Source organism: Mesoplodon densirostris, chromosome 9 (assembly GCF_025265405.1).
Source record: "Mesoplodon densirostris isolate mMesDen1 chromosome 9, mMesDen1 primary haplotype, whole genome shotgun sequence".
In the NCBI taxonomy this organism is placed as follows: Eukaryota; Metazoa; Chordata; class Mammalia; order Artiodactyla; family Ziphiidae; genus Mesoplodon; species Mesoplodon densirostris.
Window position 1 is genome coordinate 65,218,613 of NC_082669.1, and position 20,540 is coordinate 65,239,152.

Sequence of the window (20,540 nt, forward strand, 5' to 3'; positions counted from 1 at the left end):
ACGGGGGCAGGGAATGAGACACGTGTGAAGTCAGCCCTGGGAATGAACAAGATGGCAGCAGCTGTGGATTCTGCCCGACTCCACGGCACACCAAGCTCATTACGCCCTCCACTCACCAACACCCACGCCAACAATCACGCAGTAAATAAGATGAGATGATTATACCAGAGAACACCTGGTACACCCTGCGGCCAGTAACTTGCCAGCAGAAAGAGTTAGACTAAAACTTTAGGGAATATGACCACTCATCTCAAGCACTTGGTTAGGAGAAGCAGTTATGCATTTGTTCCTGTCCCATGCACCATTATGTGGCACTCTGGCCCAGAAAAGGAAACTCACACTTCCCTCATGGAAATCAGGACCACTAATTGCCACCCATGTCATTCGCCAGTTAGCGGTACTAAAGCAGGCAGCCTCCGCAGCCCAAGGTTCATGCAATTTTCTTTTGGCCTCAGATGGAGAAACAACACTCCACAAAGGCCCCACCAACCTAGACACAGACAAACTGCAGGAGAGGAAACTGCTGGAAACTCAAGAAAAATAGAAGTCAAAGAATAATGACAAGAAAATAAAAATGACCAGGGGAAAGGATGTAAAAAAGGAATGAAAGAGAGGTGGGAAAGAGAGAAGGCCTCATCATAAAGGGTGTAGCTTATAGCCCACCCCCCACCAGCTTTTTCGTTTTTTTTCGGTCAGCTGCAATCTGGGTCGTTACTTTGCTCCCTCTTTTAACGTCACTGATGTGCAAGACATCCTTTAGACAGTGTTTGGACCCTTGAGAGAAGGCAGCAAGACGGCAGGGCACAGAGGACCAGCTCTCATGAAGCGTGGAGAGAAGGCGCATCTGGAGGCAGGCAGGGTACAAGGACAGCATCCCTGTCCAGCTTTCTCCACTGAGAAAGAAGGGGAAAATCTCTTTCTGCAAGCAGAGCTGTCCTCTGGACAAACTAGCTTGTCGAATGATTCCCTGGGCTCCTGAGATAACAATTTTGTTGCTTTCTCACCCCTGCGCCCACTTCCACGCCGCCTTCTGATCCAGAGGAATGTACATGTGCACCTGGGATACCCAGATAGCGCGTCAGGACACCCTGATGGGACCTCACATCTCCATCCTGGGGTTTTCACTGTAGTTTAAACAAAGCGCATCTGTGCTTCCCATGATAAAAATTTAACAGTATATAGACCAGGTGAAATCTTGGGCCACTTACCTGTGATACATTTGGGTTTCATGCTTTTATATCAGAAGCAGGTATAAAAAGTATTGAAATAGATTTTTTTAGTGTTCAGAGACCTACTGAAGAGGGAGTGATACGGGAAGTGCTTACGCTGCCACACATTTTTCAAGCCTTTCTTTAAAAACAGTCAGTCTGCTGGGGAAAGTAGCATCTCGTCAAATGCACCAGGTATGGTTTTGATTTTTACATTTCTATCTCACAGTTGGATTTTAAAGAGCGGCTAACACCTCATGGGAAAGTTTGCAGATTTGTTTTTCGACACACGCCCTCTGGACCCACACTTGAGGGCTGTGGGTGTTCTCACTGTTCTGGCTCTTTGAGTCTTCTTAGTAGAGAATTCGGCGCCCCCAGCTGCCCTGACACCCAGAGGCAGGCCCGAGAGACACAGGCTCTACGCCGCCTACAGAGAGTTCATCGAAGCTAGAGCGGGCGGGTTTGGTGAGAAAGATACCAAAGCCCCTTTTCTCCTGAACTCCTTTCAAGCAAGGGCTTCCTCAGCTGGAAGCAAATACCCTGCAGCGTTTTCCAAAAGGGCTCTGTGAGCCGTCTGCGGAGCCGACCACTGCGGAAGGTGTTCGGCAAATAAACAGGTGACGCATTTGATATTCTGACTGGTCTGACATGAACCTCAAGAATATCAAAGACATGATTCTCCCACCAAAAAACTCCCTTTTGACGTACCGCTCCCACACAGGTCAGTGAAGGGGAAAACACACCCAACGGCCAGAAACCAGGGACAGCACTGACCTGAGGGCAACCTGGGCCCAGGCCCGGCTTTCCGGGGGGCCACACAGCCGATCGGCGCAGAAGAGGGAAGCACCTCTCCTCAGACTCTACTGACATGGGACTTGCCGTTTTCCTTGCAGTTAGGCCAAGCGAGGTGGCACTTCTCTTACCTTGTACCTCTTCTTACATCCGGGAACCGGGCAGGCGAAGGGCTTCTCCTCGCCGCCGTTCATGCACATGGAGCTGAGGATGGCCTCGGAGCTGATGGCGCTCTCTGTGGTCCAGGACTCGTCGCTGTCCGACTCCTCGTAATCCACCTCCTCCTCGTCGTACTCGCTGCCTGTGGGGCCAGAGGAGAAACACAAGGGCTGTCAGGACGCCCCGCACGGCGGCGGCTCCTGCTGCCCTGGGAGAGAGCGTCCAGGAACCAAGGGGCTGCAAGTGCATCTAGTCCCCAGGACAGTCCCGGGGGCAGCATATCTGCTTTCCCACGGGAGAGACCGGGGAAAGGTCTTCCCAGCGATTCATGGCGAGGAATGAGCTGTGCAAGAACTTGGACTCAGTATTCTGCGGCAAAGGTGATTGACTGCAAAGGTGCTGGGAAGGCTAAAACCAAAAATAACCAACTACGACAGACACACCCTTGCCCCAACACACACACACATGCACACACACGATATGCCTGACATTACAATGGACAGAATTCTGTCCCCTTAGTTTTATGCTTTACTGGCATGGTAAATACAAAAATCTGTAGGAGGGGGTTACATTTTACACTTACTAGGTATTTACACTTCGGTGGGAATTAATTTCAGATCTTTTTCTTTATAAGCTGAGCTGGGAAGACCATGAAGAAATTTAGAACTAAAAGGGTGTTATCCCAAGCTAGGGAGCAGGGGGACAGAAATGCCCAGAGCTCTGAGGGCACAATGTCACCATCATCATCAGAATGCAGGTCCAGCTCGAGGAAGACCAAATGATTCCCTACCGCACCTGTCCTCAGGGAATAGCCCCTGCCTTTCAGCTACACAAAACCCTCCCTGGGAGGGAGGGCTGAGCCATCGCAGCAGACAGCTCAGACAGACGAGGGGATTCCCTTGCATCCTGGTTAAGAGCTCTGCTCAGAACTGAATTAAAAATCTGTTCTGCTGACTTCTGCCCAGGACGGCAGGGATGGAGAACCACTTCAACAAGCAGCCCCTCTTTGCTCTTTTTTTAACGAGGTCCACAGCCGTTTATTTGGAGCTTTTGCACAATATAACCCTGAAGGACATAATTCTACAGATCATAAACAGTGTAAAATAATATGTTGACAAGTCCTAATGCATTTACAAGCCCCGTGGAATAAATAGAAATTATAGAACAACATCAATAAGAATTATATGGTAGCAATTACAGTTGTGAAATTCATCCCCCAGGTGTGAGGCTAAATTGCACCCGGGGCCTGCCTGGGTGCTGCATGGGCTCCCCCTGCTACATCAATTATTTCAACACCAGATATTGGCACTTTTATTGGGTTTCATTTTAATAGGCATTAATAAGGTTGTTTGAAGAGCCAGTTGAGCCAGGAACAAGGACGCCAGCATCTGAGGCGAACACTTAAAAGGATCCAGGAAGGAAGGAAGGGACCTCAAGGTGAACGAGTGCCTCGTATGGTTCAGGCACACTGGCTGCATCAGCTCATTTAATCCTCTGGTGACCCTGTGAGGTGGGGTGTCACGTACACGTGAGGAAATAAGCCCTGTGAGGCTCAAGAGCTGACGCATCCTCAATTAGCTAGTAAGGGAGTCACCGTTTCGCACGTTGCCTCCCGGCCTCCAGTGCCGGCAGCTCTCTGGGGGTGGGGTGGGGTGTGTCTCTCTCAACCTCCGTGTCACTGGGCCTCCACCATCTACCACTCAGAATTCAAAGCAGCCTGCTTTGAAGCCTGTTTAGAAACTCTGGAATTCAGTGTGGGTTTCAGTAAGCCCCGCTGCACTTGGCTGGAGCCCCCAGAGACAAGAGACCCAGCTGGGAAGCGCTCGTAGGACACAGCACAGGGGTACTGCTCTGCCGCGTCCCTCGGTCCACGGAGCAAATCTGGAAACCTGTTTCTAAGTAGGGCACCGTTTAGGACGTTTTACTCTTAAACAAATGCCACATGCTGGTGTCCTTTAAACTGCTTGTTAGAAAACTATAAATACTATTTCGCAAAGCTCTTCCACCAGGACTTGAGAAAGTGAGAATGACTAATTTACCCATCTAATTGAGCTAATTCGTTAACCTGAATACCAAGAATGGCACAACGTTTACAACTGGGGGCAGGGTGAAAGCCTCAGACCAACCAGAGGGCTTAATGAAGCCCAGCAGAAGATAAAACTTCAAAACTCTTCGGGATCAAAAGGGGCCAGGCCTAGGCCTGGGGGGTTCATGCTGTGGACACACTCGCCTGGAAACCATGCAGCATCCAGTCCCAAGTGGGGCAGGTAGGAGGACCACATGATCTACTGTCCGTGTCAGGATGCCTCTGCGAGTGAAAGCCAGCACAGGGACAACAGGCATACAAAACTGGGCCCCCCCCACACACACATCCTCGTCATCGGCACACCACAAGGTCCTTTGGGTGCTTTGTGAAACTATCTCCCCTGGATGGGGATCGAGAAGGATCTGTTTCTACTTAGTTCTGTCCTATAACAAAGCCGAGCAAGGCCCAACCGTGGGTTCATGCCTTGGCTAGACACTGTCAGCTGAGTGACCAACCTACTTGGCCTCTACTTTCTCTTCTGTGAAATGGGAGAAAAAATCTCTTCCTTACAGTTTAAGGATTAGAATTAATGTTTATAAAGCACCTGGCACAGGAGGACCTGCACATAGTAAGTGCTCAAAAAAAACAGAAGACAGTATAATACTATTTTTGTAATAATACTATTTATAATATTACATGTAAAATAATACTATTTTTAGAAAGGCCTGTTGCAAAACCGAACAAAAAATAAGATAATTCTGATAGGTTTGGGCATCTCCACCAGAAAAAATACAAGAGGGATTCCATAACAAGAGAGGTGCTGTGCTGGCTGAGGACTGTTCGTGCAGATGCATCTACAGGGGCCAAGCTGGGAGCCCAGGCTGGGAGCCCATGTGAGCCCTGGTGCTGCCACCGACAAACTGTGTGACCCCAGGCAAGCGAAGTCACCTCTCTGAGTTGTAGAGTCCTCGTCTGTAAAATGGGCTGATAACACTACTACCTCGTAAGGTTGCTGTGAGGAGCAACTGAGTTCCTGTTTTTAAAAGTATTTAGAACAATGATACATGGTGAGCATTAAAGAAGCATTTGGTAAATCAACAGGCAAAAGGTCACGTGAGCAGTTTACTTCATCCACTGTTCCCTCGCTTTCTCTTGAGGGTACTCACTTTTTAAAAACAGGAGTGGGGGGGTCTACTGTTGCTTGTGTTCCTGTACCCCAAGTGCTACCATCAAACAGGAGAAATGTCACCAGCTGTGAGGCGTGTCCTGCAGCCAGAGGGCATCCTGCAGGTACAGGGGTTGCTATTGTCCCGGAAAGCCACACAAGCTCAGACGCTGGCATCCACTTGGTGCTCATGTCTGGAAACCTTGCCAGCAGGGCCTGCCGTGCCCTGAAGAAAACATCCGAGGCCCCGAAACCTACTGCTCTCTCTTTTCACACATCTTTGAACCCTAGGAAATGCTAACCTGAAAGGAGTTATGGCTTTACTTTAGAAACATGTGGGCCAACCCTCTCTGCTTTGTTTTATTCATGTCCTCATGCCTTTCGAAGGAGAAAAGTCAACCCCAACCTGGTTCATTTTCAATCTCTGCTTCACCTGCCATCCCAAAACTAACTTCTGAACGAAGGGATCTGCAGCACTTGCCAGCCCTCTGCTAGGGAATTCCGCCCCCTGCCCCCCATTTAGGGAAAGCAGGATGGAGCAAGCCCGACTCTCCTAGCAGGGGTCTCCCAGCTTTTCGATCCTCTCCTACATCCCGGTCAATAAGAAATTGTGGGCACTGCCCCCCTGAGGGGGAGCGTGTGTGAATATACTGTTTATAAATGACATACATGTACTAAATATCACTATATAAAACAGATATGCAAATAAAAGGATGAGGATGAAATAGTTTAATAAATATATATATTAATATGAGAAATATTTCCCTTAGTAAGTGTAAAGATTACATATCTCTTTCCTCCACCTCATAGATTGTCTGGTGCCCCCACTTTGGAGCCCACTGCCCTCCAGGCCAGCTGGAGGGGTCAAACGGGCCCCATCATAGCCAGCTTTGAGGTTGTCAGATATGATGAGCCTTTGGATTGTTCCAGGGGAGAGGTATGGGGTGTTAAGGAATGGATACGCTCATTCATTCACCCTGATCTTGAGTTAATGGGTGATCTCTGAGGCCCCGTGTGAGCCCCACCCTGTCAGCCTATCAGAGTGGGTGCTGGGCTCCAGCCGCCAGACAGAGGGAGGATTGGGAATCAATTCAAGCTTCTAGTGCTGAGTGCCCATCACCCAGAATCCATGAAATGTTAACTGCCACATCAGTTTCTGAAGAGAAAAATTATAAAAAGTATTTCCTCTGTGTAAAAGAGGAAAAAGACCCCCAAACACCCTACCTGTAGTTGTAAGTAACTGGGGCAGGGAGGTGGGAGGAAAGCATGGGAGTCACAAGAAGAAATTTATCCCCCTGGGGCTCAGAACAGGTGTCTGGGGACAGGCTGGCAGGTGTCCTCCTAGCAAGCAGGCTTGGGGAACATTGAGTTGGTGAGTGGGAATTTTGCAACTAGAAGGAGAGGTGCTCCACAGTCTATCCGGGCGGGCTCCCTTTCTCCAGGGCTACGGACTGGCGATTCTAGCAGGGAAACACTACGTACACTGTGGTGAGTTACCGGTTCATCTTCATCTCTCCCCTCTTCTCTCCACCTCCCACCCTTTCCTTCCTACAAGTCAACCCTAAGCCCTGGCAACTGAAAGGGACAAGCGCTCAAACACAAAACAGAAAACTTGCTCTAGGCCAACACCTCCTCCCCACACTGACCGTCTTGAAGAGTCCAGAGGAGAGCATTCTCACAACTAAAGAGAAAGCCTGAAGGCCTTAATTAAGAAAAGCAGATGAAAACGCCATGGACGTGGCTTCTTTAGAGCGACGGTGGCTGGTTCTGTGGCTTCTAGAAATGCCACCCTTTCCTCTGGGTTGTGGCACCTGGGCAGGCTGTCAGCACAGGGACACAAACTATAAAGACATTGCCCTTGTATTTTAAAACAAAGATTGACTGACTGGGTCAGATTTCTAATTGGGATGAACTTGTTCTCTTAGAAGAGAGAACACCTTCAAAGATCTGCATCTCAAGGACACAAAGGACAGAGGGCTGGGATGCTGGATGAACTGCCAGGGGGCATTTATCATGGGGATTCAGCCAAGCAATTATTTTGTTAGGATGGTTACAGTTTTTGCTGATGCTCTGGTTACAAAGTCCCATAGCTTTGAGGCTCTGCCCAACCTCAGTTCTCCCGTAAGCCCTGTTATTTTTACTGCACTAATGGGCACAATATGAAGATTTGAGGAATGCACAAAGGCATGATAGCCAAAATGCCTGTTTTCTTTGATCTGGCCTCCTTTTGCTTTAAATCATTTGCTACTTAAATTCTGGCACTGATTTCTCCATCTAACCTGACCTGTGCCTACTTGAATTTTTTTTTTTTTTTTTTTGGCGGCGTTGGGTCTTCGTTGCTGCGCATGGGCTTTCTCTAGTTGCAGTGCGCGGGCTTCTCATTGCAGTGGCTTCTCTTGTTGTGGAGCATGGGCTCAGTAGTTGTGGCGCATGGGCTTAGTTGCTCCGCGGCATGTGGGATCTTCCCGGACCGGGGCTCGAACCCATGTCCCCTGCATTGGCAGGTGGATTCTTAACCACTGCGCCACCAGGGAAGTCCCAACTTGGATTTTTTTTTTTAATAAAAATGGTAGCTGCCTAAGAGCGAGCAAATTTTGCTTTACACATGCATTTCTGGAAGCAGAAGGGGTTGGGAGATCCCTCTGCCATTTAAGTGGTGGGGTGGCTCCTGTGAGCCTGGCATGGGGACAGGTGTTTTCCATGGAACCTGAGGTTCAGGAGGTGAGGGACGTGTCCAAGGTCATCCAGCTAGATACAGGCAGACTGGACTGGTACTTGGGTCTTCAGTTTCAAAGTCTGTGCATCTTTGATTTATTTTCAAATGGAATATCCCTGATCGAGGGAGATAAAGATTTGACACACAGAGCAAAGCCCTGGAAGTGCTGGGGAGGAGGGAGTCCCAGCCACATGTGGAGCGGGTGTGTGAGCGTGTTGGAAGCACAGGGCTAGCCCCGTACAGTCGGGCAGGGGTGGGCCCTGCCCTCCTGGGTGGTGGCCGTCCAGTGTTCCAAAGAAAAGCTCCATGAGTTGATTTTTTTCAGGCTCTCCTTAGTCTTAGTCACTAAGCAATTTAAAAATGACTTTCACCAAGGTTAGAGTTTCTACAAGAAAATGTCACTTCACCTTGCACGGTCACAGGTAGGAACTGGCAGGCACTAATTTTTCTCAGGTTGAATTTTCCACTGTCATCCTCCACGGCTGCACAGTCCCCATCATGGGGGCCTGAGGCAGGCAGGACAGTGGCTAAGGGAAGTGCCTTTGGGTGGGCCCAAGAGCTCATGCCAGCATTTCAGTGTGGGAAATGAGCAAACCTAGTAGGTAGGATTTCATAGGGCAGGACTATAAAAGATTCTACAGGACTGCCGGAAGATTCCTCCTGGTTGTCGGCCAAGGAAGTAAAAATCAGAGCTGGTTTCATGAATCACATGAAAAGACAAGGGGGTCCAGAGTCCGTGTACACACGTACATCCGTATCCACCTACCTGCACGAGCCCACTTCATGGCCCAGGAGCCAGCTGAGCGTCTCCGTCAAGCTCACCCTCACTTGCCACAAGGGCCATTTCTAACCTTGTTCACGGCCTCCAGCTTCTACCCACCACCTCTGTCCTCTGCTCACCTCTTTACTCTGTGAACATGGCCCCGACCTATTTTAGTGCCTATAGGGTTCTCGTTCTTTGTATTTATAAACAGAGTGACACACAGATAGAGAAAAATAAGTCAACCTTTTCTAGAAACCCAATATGCCACATTTTTCTTTCCACACAGATCATTAATATTCATGCAAAAGTGATAACTGCAGTGACAGCAAATTCAAACTCTCCTGGGGTGTCAAACTCTCCTGGGGTGTCAAACTCTGGCAAGGACATTAGCAAAGAGTTGCCTTTCTGCCTTACAGACTTATCATTATAGATTAGCTTTCATTGGTATTGACCCACTTTATACGAGCTGAAGCAACAACAATCTAAATGAACTGGCAATGTGTGATTTCGACGGGAGACACACTGTTGCCTCTGGGGACCATCACCAAGTCTCAAAACTTCTTGACCTCCTAGCTCCTGGTCTCCGCTCATTCCTAGAATGTCATTCTCCCCTCTCCTTAACTGTGGAACTGGTCCTGGTTCTCCAAGTGAGAAGTAATGCCTCCCTCACAGGGCTAAACACTTCCTAATGTATTAGGAGGCTCTTGGTCATTACCTTTGGTAATGACCACAGTGCCCAGGGCAGTGCTTGCACTTAAGGAGCCAACAGACATGTGTTTGTTGAATGAATGAATGAGGGAATACACTTCACAGACCCTAGTGGTAGAAAGGGAGCCAAGATTACAGTCTCTACTCTTGGCCTCCTACAGTCTTAAACAAAGAAAATTAGATGATCTCAGTTGCCTGCTTAAAACTCTCCAATGGCTTCCCACAGCAAGGAGCAGCCCCACGCCCTGTCGTGACCTTTCTCCATATCATAGTTGCTTGGATCTTTACTATCTGGAGGACGTTTTTTTTTTTATAAGAAAACTTAACAACTACTTATGCAGTTGACCCTTGAACAACATGGGTTTGAACTTCACGGGTCCACTTACATGCAGATATTTTTTCAATAGTAAATACTTAGTACCATATGATCCTTGGCTAGTTGAATCCATGGATATGGAGGAACTGTGGATATGAAGGGCCAACTAAATTTTACTCAGATTTTTGACTGCGTGGAGAGTTAGCGCCTCTAGCACCATCCCCGCGCGCACACACGCCGGTTTTCAATAGTCAGTTGTATTTGGTTTAGTGCTAAATTTTTACACCTATAAACCGATCTAACAAACATTTCTAAATATTCAGATGCTATTAAATAAATAAAAACATTATCTAAAAATAGACTGCACTTAGACATTTAAGTGTTGGTTACAAACTTAGATTCTACACATTTCAACAAAATGATGCCAATTTACCATTTAAGTAGATAAGCTTAATATCTTAAAAACAGACAAATCATACAAATGATCACAGTGACCACAAAACCTACATTTAACCTGTTACACAAGTTGGCCTTACAGATTTATTTCTTCATTATTTCCATCCTTAGGTTTGGCCTTCTTGGGGTACAAGAATCTGGTGACTAAAAGAAACAGGAGCTGATGTTGGCCACTGGGAGATACGGGTTCCAAGTTATTGACCAACTGACCGTTGGCGAGGACCATCAGGGCAAGATGATGCAAGAGTGAGTCTGAATTTCCTGGGCTGGATGCCTAGGGCTTCTTTACTCAAGGTTTGCTTGTTCCACAACAGGATTTTTTTTTTTTTTTTTTCTTTTTGCGGTATGCGGGCCTCTCACTGTTGTGGCCTCTCCCGTTGCGGAGCACAGGCTCCGGATGCGCAGGCCCAGCGGCCATGGCTCACGGGCCCAGCCGCTCCGCGGCATATGGGATCCTCCCAGACCGGGGCACGAACCCGTATCCCCTGCATCGGCAGGCGGACTCTTAACCACTGCGCCACCAGGGAGGCCCCACAACAGGATTTTTAAAGCCCCCCGTCTTTCTTGCCACATGACGTCCTCAGTATAATTCCCAGGCCTGTTGGAGAACTCACCTCCCGGGGGACCAGGCATTCCCTGCCGGCCAGGCTCCTTCCCCCATCTGCCAAGCCACTCCCACTCAGGACCTCTTCCCACTCGTTTGGGACCACGGTGTTAGCTGGTCTTTCCTACTACTCCTGCCCCAGTTGCTACTTTTCCTGCAACTATAAGGCTTACTCACAATTCCCTGCCAATCTGCTAACGGAGGTGGGGAAAAAGAACACCTATATTTTACAGACAGACATCAACTTCAACACAACCCCTACCTATGCCGACACTCCCAATTTTGCTGTAGCAAAATTTACAGAAATATAAATGCACGCTATTATTTTCACTGTCCTTGTATTAATAGCTACTTTTGGGCATACTTTATATTAATTTCCCCATGTTAAGTATCATTTGGGACTCAATGATTTTCACCAATTCAATTAATTACCAATTAATTAATCACCACCGATTTAATTAATTAATCACTATTAATGGTAATTAATAGTATGATTAATTAATCATACTAACTTGGCCCGCAGAAGGCCCCTTGCAGCATGTGGGATCCTAGTTCCCTGACCAGGGATCGAAGCCGTGCCCCCTGCAGTGGAAGCGTGGAGTTTTAACCACTGGATCGCCAGGGAAGTCCCTCTATTATCATTTTTTAATGAAAAATTTCTTCTCTTTAATCAAAGCCATCATTGTATGCAGTAAAAAAGATAGATCTATGAGGCTATAATGAAAAGAGGAGTTCTCTGTCCTGCCCATTCCCCCTCTCCACTCCCCCACGGCAACCAGTGATAAGTCTTTTACCTGGATTTACTCCCCATTGCTAAATAGCATGCCTCTATTGCTATTTTCTGATGTTCAGTTTTGGGGTATCTATTGACCTCCCTACACAAGATAAGGATTCTGATCTTTCACGTATTTCCCAAGCCCCCTTCCATCCTCCCCCTCCTCCTAGCAGAATTTCATTATAATATTTGATTTCATTGTTATTCAATGTTTGCATTCTTATGACACCAGGCCATGTAGCAGACTAGGATCACATTTTTGTTGTCCTTGCAATTAATAAACACCACAGCCATAGGCTATTTGGCTGTTGTCATCTTTCTCACCTGCATCCTCCTCCTCTCCTCAGCATCATCATCATCATCATAAGGGCAGCTGACAGGGGCCACTGCCGCTGAGTCTCCGGAGGGATGGGGCTGTACAGACTACTCCTTGTGGCCATGAGCTCACAACTGACATTCCCAACTTAACTCTAACCTTAACAAATCCATTCAAATGTTACTCAAAATAAAGGCTGAGATAGATTTTCTCTGCAATGTGGCTACTGCCCGAGCCTGTCATTTTCCTTCCTTCTCTTTCCTGATGCTTGTTTGCCTTCGGTCCACCGCGCTGGGAGCCGGTCAATGACAACGCTCTCCATATTCTGAATTAGAGGCTGGGTGTCTGCAAAACGCTGAGCTTGTGACCCTGCAGGGCCTTTTCCTGTGCTTCCCTCTCCTTGGACACTCTTCTCCCAGCTTTTCTGGTTGGCTCCTCCTCAGCACATCCAGGTCTCAGTTCGGACGGCAGCTCCTCCAAGAGGCTGGCCCACTGGCCTGCCCCACCTACCCACCTACTGAAGTAGCCCATCCACCTCCGGGCACAGCCTCCTCCCCAGGTGGGTACCTTCCTCACAGCACATCTAACTTCCTAAGCGATCTTGTTTTCATCGTTATCTTTCCTCCCCACTAGAATAGAAGCTCCACATCACTGAATTTCTGGTGGCCTGGAGAGTACCTGTCACACAAGAGTCACTCAGTGTGTATTTGCTGAAGAGACAAATGAAAGGCAAGGATGACACAGGCCTCCTGACACCCAGGTCACTGCTTTCCAACCACGTGACATCGTTACCCGTGGACACTGCAAGTGATGAAGGCATAGTGGAGATGCACACGCAGTCGTATTTCTGACATCCAGGTTCTGCCACTTAATGGCAGATGAGATGCAGAAGTCCAATCCCCAGTGACCTTCCTCTGGGTTGACTTTTTTGACACAGAAGTGAGAACCATGAGTTGACGACATGGTCACAGGCAGCCACACTCCTGCTGGTACACTCACAATGAGAGGAGCGCTGGAGGGGTGTGGAGGCTGTCACCCCCAAACCAGCCAGGTCCGGAGCGGGCACTCTGCCAGGACAGCGCAGCCCGGCTGCCACCTGGCCACCGTGATGTGACCGTTGTCACTGACGGGCTATGCTGTGCTCCGAGGCTGCGACTCTCCTCCTGGCACCTTCCTCTGTCAGGGAAGTGGGGAAGAGGTCGCTCTCACTCCACGGCTCATGATTTAATTGGAGGTCAAGATCAAGGCTATGGAAATCAACATCTTCTAAAAACTGGGTGTTCAGGTTTTAAAACAACTCCAGAGAGCAAGGGTAAGAAATCCTGTATTCGAATATGGCACATTTGCAGAAAAAGATGAACAGAAAACACGAGCCTCTTTCTCATCAATGTTTTCTTATTATACCTCAATCCTTTTCTTCTTTCTCCTTGAGGCTTCAAAGAATCCCTCTACTTCTCTCACCTCATCTTGGAGTCAAGCCTGCAGCTTGTTCCTAACTCTGAGTTTTGGTACCTAATTTCCCAGCTCTCCATCTTGGTGAGAAGAGAAAGAAAGTGCCCCCAAAGCACAAGAAAATAGTGTCTCCTTTATTGTTCCCACGTCTTGGCTATCTTTCAGGGAAACCATGAGCAATGAGAAACAACAATGTCCCTGCAGTACTGGGAGGATCTCAGTGACATCGCTGTCCCCACCTCTCCTCCCTCCTCATCAGCTCCACTATTTTACCTTTGGAGGAGATCAAAATGGCTCCTTTCCCCTGAGCCTTCCAGTTGCTGCTCAAGATTCATGGAGACTTAACATAAAGGTTTCCTGTGGCAACAGGCAACTCTTAAGACCTACTTCCGATGCAGAAGTGTTTTCAAATTGTGACTCATAAGTGGGTCGTGAAATCATTTTTGTGGGGCACAATCAGCTTTTAAAAAAATAAAAAGAGGGCTTCCCTGGTGGCGCAGTGGTTGAGAGTCCGCCTGCCGATGCAGGGGACACGGGTTCGTGCCCCGGTCCGGGAAGATCCCACATGCCGCGGAGCGGCTGGGCCCGTGAGCCATGGCCGCTGAGCCTGCGCGTCCGAAGCCTGTACTCCGCAACGGGAGATGCCACAGCAGTGAGAGGCCCGCGTACAGCAAAAAAAAAAAAAAAAAAGAAAGCATCAGAGTGTGAGATGTGTTTGTAAAACTTGTTTCAGGTATGCGTCTCAGTGTAAAAATCATTCTGACCACATGTCACAGGAAGAAAGCATAAAGCCATTTTTAACCACCAGCATCTCATTTATAGAACTTCTTTCTAAAAGAACCAACATTTCATCCAGAGGAAACAAATCAAACAATTTTAACCGACATTTAAATAGGGTATAGAACAGGCTGAAACAGAAGAGAAAGGTCGTTTTTGGTGCCTGTCAATAAGGCATCATGTCAGCTAGCAGGAACCTACAATGTATCGGGGAGGCAGGCTGTCAGCAAGCAGACCTCAGGGGCACCAGGAGGGCACACACAGGGTCTCACGGTGAAAGTGACAGGCACGTATAATGGAGAGGAAGTATGAAGACAGTTCTTCACTGATTCAGGTGTCCTTTTGGACCATGACAATTCACGTTTTTTTTTTTTAATATTCTCCAGGGAAGCCAATCTTTGTTTGTGGAGTGGGCAAATCTGCTCTAAGAAATGGCCCCAAGTCGTTCAGGGCCCTTCTGCTGAATTACAAAGTTCCTGCAGGGTGCCCTGGACTCTATTACCAGCTATTATCAGGTTGCTGAACAGAATAGGTTCTCAGAGTTTCGAATCTTGCAGCTGAGCTAAGGAGCTAAGGAGGGCTGGCCAGCAAGCAGGTGCCTGTGAGGGGTGAGTGGCTGGACCCAGAGAATCACACCTGCCGGGCGCTGGGAAGGAGCTGCAGGGGAGCCGGGAAGGGGGAGGTCTGGGTGTGTCCAAGGGCGGCTGGCAGACTTGTCTTGCCCTTCACCCTCACGTGTCTCCTGGGAGATTGCCATCAGAGGGTGGGTTCCTCAGGCTGGGCTGTTCTAACTCCCGGCAGACCCCAGCACCCAGCATGGCTCAGCCAGTCTTTTGGGGATGAAGGGACTCCACGGCAGAGGCCCTGTGCACCGGAAGGATGGAATCACGTGACACAATGCACACAGGTATCTGTATGTAACATACATATTTTGTGCTTCGTAATTATGCATATTTAATACACACTACAATTTGTATATGATAAAATGAGACGAACAATGATGACGCCATTAGGGACCACAATCTGTGAGACTCACGCACACAACAGCACCATCTCCCAATAAACCTGATTAGCACAACCACAGAAACCAGCTGAACCCTGGCCAGAGGCTGTGTGTAAGGCAGGTAATTCAGGGACTTGGGAGCAGGTGCCTGTATTAGGATTCTGGCTCTGCTGTTACCACCTGGTGCCCTTAGACCTGTTATTCCACCTCTTTACACCTCCGTTTCCTCATCGGTAAAATGGAAAAATATTAGAGCTAACTTCATGGGGCTGTTGAGAAGACTGTATGATTTAATATGTATAAAGTGCTTAATTTCTGGCACATAGTTCTGTACTATATTAACTCTGGATGGTATTATTATTTTAATCAGTAATTTAAAATTGTCTAGACTTGAAAGAGATGGCCAGGTATGGACAAAGCCAGCGAGAAATCATCTGGTTAGAGTCATCTGTCTAAAATGCATGGACAAAAATGCCTAAGATGTAGTTTGCTTTTTTTTTTTTGCAGTACGCGGGCTTCTCACTGTTGTGGCCTCTCCCGTTGCAGAGCACAGGCTCCAGACGTGCAGGCTCAGCGGCCATGGCTCACGGGCCCAGCCGCTCCGTGGCACATGGGATCCTCCCAGACCAGGGCACGAACCCATGTCCCCTGCATTGGCAGGCGGACTCTCAACCACTGCGCCACCAGGGAAGCCCTGTAGTTTGCATTTCTAATACAATGGATGAGGATACTGATTTCTAATGCTGTCAGAAATAAACAGACTGCCCATTCAGGGATAAAAGCCTGAACTTATTTTTCATTAATTCACCCATAATACTGGAGACCCGGGGGTGAGAGAGACAAGCAGTCTCTCCGCCTTCAAGGTGTGCAGTGTGACAAGAGCCCCCCGACAGCTCATCACACCATGGGCTCCTCCAGTGGGGAAGTGCCCTGCTCTCCATAATGTGACTTCTGGAAGCGGTGGGAGCGGAGGACTGTCTTTTGAAACACGTGCAGCCTTCGCTGCGATACAGAGGCGCTTGCCAGGGCTGGGTATTGGAAGGGTGTTTTCCTTTCTAACTATAAATTTAATGTGCTATATGGACAGACAGGATGGACATTTTTATGCCAAGAGGAAGCTCAAAGGGGAGGGCTGGGAAGAGGAGGAGGACGGATATCCAGAAAAATGATGCAATCATCAAGGTAAGAAGTAACTAGGGTCCGCCAGCAAAAACCAGTTTCTAGGGCAACAAGAGTCATCGTCTCTTTCCACACCCAGCTGAGGACCTGAAAATGTGCCACCACAGAAAATACGTCTCTTCTCTGGGGAATAATGTCATGGGAGTCACTGTAAGTTCACAGAAATCTCGACGATCTCCCATAAAAGCTTTGTTTCACACTTCATCCCATGTGGAAACTTTAGCCAGGGCCACATGAAAAACGAGTTTTATGAGAGTACTTCTGATATTTAAGAAGGCTATTTGGCTTCTTAACAGGGCAGCTTCCTGAAAGCCCCGGGAATGTCATTTTTACATATTGCACATAGCAGGCTGCCTTCATAATCATCAGGGCCGCGTTTAAATCTGGTGAAACGTCACGTGAGTGACAAACCTCGACCAAAGCAACTGGGAGAAACTGCAGGGCCAAGAATTTCCTGGTCACAGAGATTGTCTCAAGCATGATATAAAAATGAGTCTGACTTTTTGCATCCAGGCACGAGGGTAATGGCTCGAGTGAGACGGGGAGAACGTGGCTTTTCCTGCTCGTGGTCCTTTTCATTCCCTACATGATTGTTACCAAGCTTCTCCCGGGCCCTGGTGTAGCGGCAGGCCTTGAAGTCCAAGGTCTTAGTGTGACCATCCAGTGACCTTGACGATGCTTTCGCCTGTATTTCTATTTCTTTGGCAATATCTCACGTGGCCACGAGCGCATGCTTTGGGGCCTGACAGCCTGTATTCCAAGGCTGTCTCCTTCACTGAATCGCTCAGTAACTTCTGGCAACTCAACTTTCTCTTTGCCAAAGAACCCACAGCAGAGAATCCAGTGAGTCAATATCTGTGTAAGTGCTTAAACCAGTACCTGCCACGTAGCACTCTCTGTTGTTAGTTAGTATTTTCATTGGCTGAGCAGACACACATGATTTCACAAATTAAAGAGCCAACCAGGATGATGGATGTTGCTCAGTGGCTTTTTTAAAATCCAGGGTCAGTGTCAGAACCCCAGGAGCAGCAGAGGTCCACAAAGTTGCCCAATTTCACGTGGCCATAGTTGGTTCCTGCCCCTGTGGTCCTCAGGCTCGGCTACGAAGTTCCACGTGGGGCTGGTTCCCGTTCTCACGCCTCTCCCTCCTGGCTTGCTCTGGCCTGTGTTTTGGCCACCTGGCCACTGCCTCCAGATTTACCTGCCCCACGTGCTGTTCTTGGTCAGCCTCCCTGGATTTTCTCACCTTGGACAAGAATGTGGAGTGGCTTGCTGTGGCCTGGCAGCCGGCTCCCTCAGCTACCCTGCCCTAGCCCATCCTGGCAGATGTTCTGTGACAAAGACGTCCTCGGAAGGCTGGCTTCCTTTCAGTTGGTCAGAGTTGACTTCAGAAGTGGCTTTGAGCTTTCCCTGTTGCTGTGACTTTCACACGCATCAGCTCTGGCCACGAGAGGCTGCCTAGTGATAGAAGCATGGTTCCTGGACTCAGATGCCCAAATTCAAATCCTGGTTGTGAGACCCTAGGGAACATACCCATCTCCTTCAAGTCCCGGTTACCCCACCTGAACAATGAGACCTGCAACAGGATCTACCTGACAGCCGTGGTGCAAACTGAGCCGGAACACGGAAAAGGCTTTTTACGGCGCCCAGCAGAGAACAAGTTCATCACAGACCTGGTCACATGATAGCACGTCTTCTTCCCTCCTTGTCCAAAATAGAGGTGGTGGGCTCCTTCCTCTCCTCCATCCTTGCCCCTCTTCAGGGTTCCCTGGACACAGGCATTGTTAGATGGAAATCCTACATGTGCAGGCTGCTTCCTCTCACTGTGTTTACAGTAAGTATGTCATGCCTAACAGAACGATGCCATATAAATGCCACATGGCGATAAACAAGATGTTTTCCCACGGCTTAGTAATAAGACTAAGGGTTTATCATTAGATATCTATTGAAGGCTGAAAACAGGAACAGTCCTGGCCTAATAAACTACACCTCTTGGTCCCCAGACAGGCTGCAACAGAAATAACAAAAGACCCACCCACTCAGCCCAAACGCTCACATGGAAATGTGATGGATGATTTATTTATAGATCGGACTCCAAAATCATCAGGTGCGTGAATTGTGTCTGCCTGCACTGCCTGTGGCCAGTCTAGACGGGAATTTTTATTATAATGGATGAGGACGGACCAGAGATTTCTGAGACGTTAGACAGCTGTGTCTTGAAGGCACCAACCCGGAGACGCAAACACTGTGGCATCGACCTCCTCCTTCCCCTCCCCACTTCCTCCCCCGTGTTTCCAAGACAGATGATCAAACTGCAGCGGGGGCTTCTATGTGGGTCGCCTCCTTGTGTGGTAATTCCACAGAGGGGGTGGGTGCTGAGGGGCTGCTTCTGGCCTGTTTTCCAGAATGATCCGGGACAGGGCAGGCCAGGAAGACACCCCACCCACCATTTCCAACATGTGGGAGGAAGAAGGCCTTGTCCATAAAAAACAAAAAATAGAAACCCAGTGACCTAAGATACCATCTCACTGTCCTTTTGCCATTTCCTTCATGTTTATAGTTAGGAAATGGTATTTCTATACCAAGATCTGACACTCTGTGCAAAGTGAAGGAAGAATTGATTTTGAATTTCTGCATCTCCTATTCCCAGGCCTTCCATGAGCTGGTCCCAGCTCTGTAGCCTCATTTAAAAGGCCCCCCTGTTAGCTCCTCTTCACACCTCCCTCAGCCCTGCCCTTCCACCTTTGCTGTGGTTTCTACCTGCCCCTTTCATGTATGTCTTCCAGGTCTGTTTTAAGTTCCAAGAGAGCCTGGACTCAGTTTTGTGCTTCTCTCCTACACCTACAAGTCCTGAGCACACCGTCTGTACTTACCTCCCGACTGATTTTTAAAACACTCAAGCTTGACCTTTATAAGTTGTCATTACTGGGTCATAAAGTGATAACGTTTCAAGGCTGGAAAGGACCTCAGGTCTTTTGTGCCAAACTCCCCTGTTACAGGGGACAACACTGAGGCCTGGGGAGGTGACCTGTCCCTGGTCACATACTCAGCAAAGGTACAGGCAGGGGCAGTCTGATACCCAGGTCCTGGACACCTCCTCCCCAAGCTGATGTCCTGTCAGTGGCTTCCCTGGGTCAAGTAAATGGGAAACCCAGCATTTGCAAGCCAGAGGACAGAGACCTCCCTCACTTCACAGAGACTGCGCATTACACTGTCTAAAACTTGTTCGCCCAGTGGACACCCACAGTCCTTCAAGGTTGTGTTTACCCACACCAGCTGCCTGTTTACTTTTCAGAATGTGAGGCTGAAAGAGTAAGTTCTGGAAACCCATGGCTATCTTTTTCTGGAAACTACAGGTAGTTAGCGATGCTCCCTAGGTAGTTTTGACTGAGTCCACGTAGCCCCCAGCCACGATCTGTATACACAGATGCAGCTTCACGAGTATTTAAGGAGTAGGAGGTCAAAACACTTCTCTCCAACTGTCACTCTAATGTTAAGGTAGAAGTTTGGTCCTGAAGGGAAGATGAAGGTGAGAATTTTCAATTCTAAGTTCTCACGCCACTGGACAACTTTACAGCCCCACCCTCCTCCCTCCATTATGGTCTGGAGTTTGATTTGTGGCCAGCACTAAATCTAGATGGTCCATTTTTCAAATCCATCCCGGCGCACAGGCATAAAGGTGGACCTTGGAGAGGCAGTCAGTCCCGTGTGCCAAGGGGGTGATGTTTGTAAATGCGATTATTACAACCCTTAGCCAACCTCCTATTTTTCAGCTCAGGTCTACTAACTACTTCTTTGTTGCATTGGTTTTGCTCTGTAAGGAAAATGTTACTTTTTATCCAAAGGCAAACCAACCACCCTTTGCAAGCCCCGTAAGCCATATGTCATCTACAGATTTCCTAATGGGATAATCCATGTGTCGCAGACTATAAAGGAAGCATTTTCCAGTGGCCTAAATGAGGATTAATGAACTGATATTCAGCGAACCTTTGGGGAGACACAAGAAAACCTCTGGAATGGGCAACTTCATCAGAGTCCAAGCAACCTGCACAGTCTGTATTTATAAATGGCCCTTTCAGACGACTTCAGAGGCATAATTTTTAAGTTTTGGCATCCAAGAGAAAC

General features: G+C 48.3%; 1 protein-coding gene across 3 annotated transcripts in view; it reads right to left on the bottom strand.

Moving 5' to 3' along the window:
* JAZF1 (JAZF zinc finger 1) overlaps positions 1–20,540 on the bottom strand; it is a 350,707-nt gene that overhangs the window by 6,240 nt on the left and 323,927 nt on the right. For all 3 annotated transcript variants that reach the window (XM_060107773.1, XM_060107772.1, XM_060107771.1), the window contains exon 4: positions 2,132–2,301. In XM_060107773.1, the coding sequence (XP_059963756.1) occupies positions 2,132–2,301 (170 nt within the window). The remainder of the gene's footprint in view (positions 1–2,131; positions 2,302–20,540) is intronic.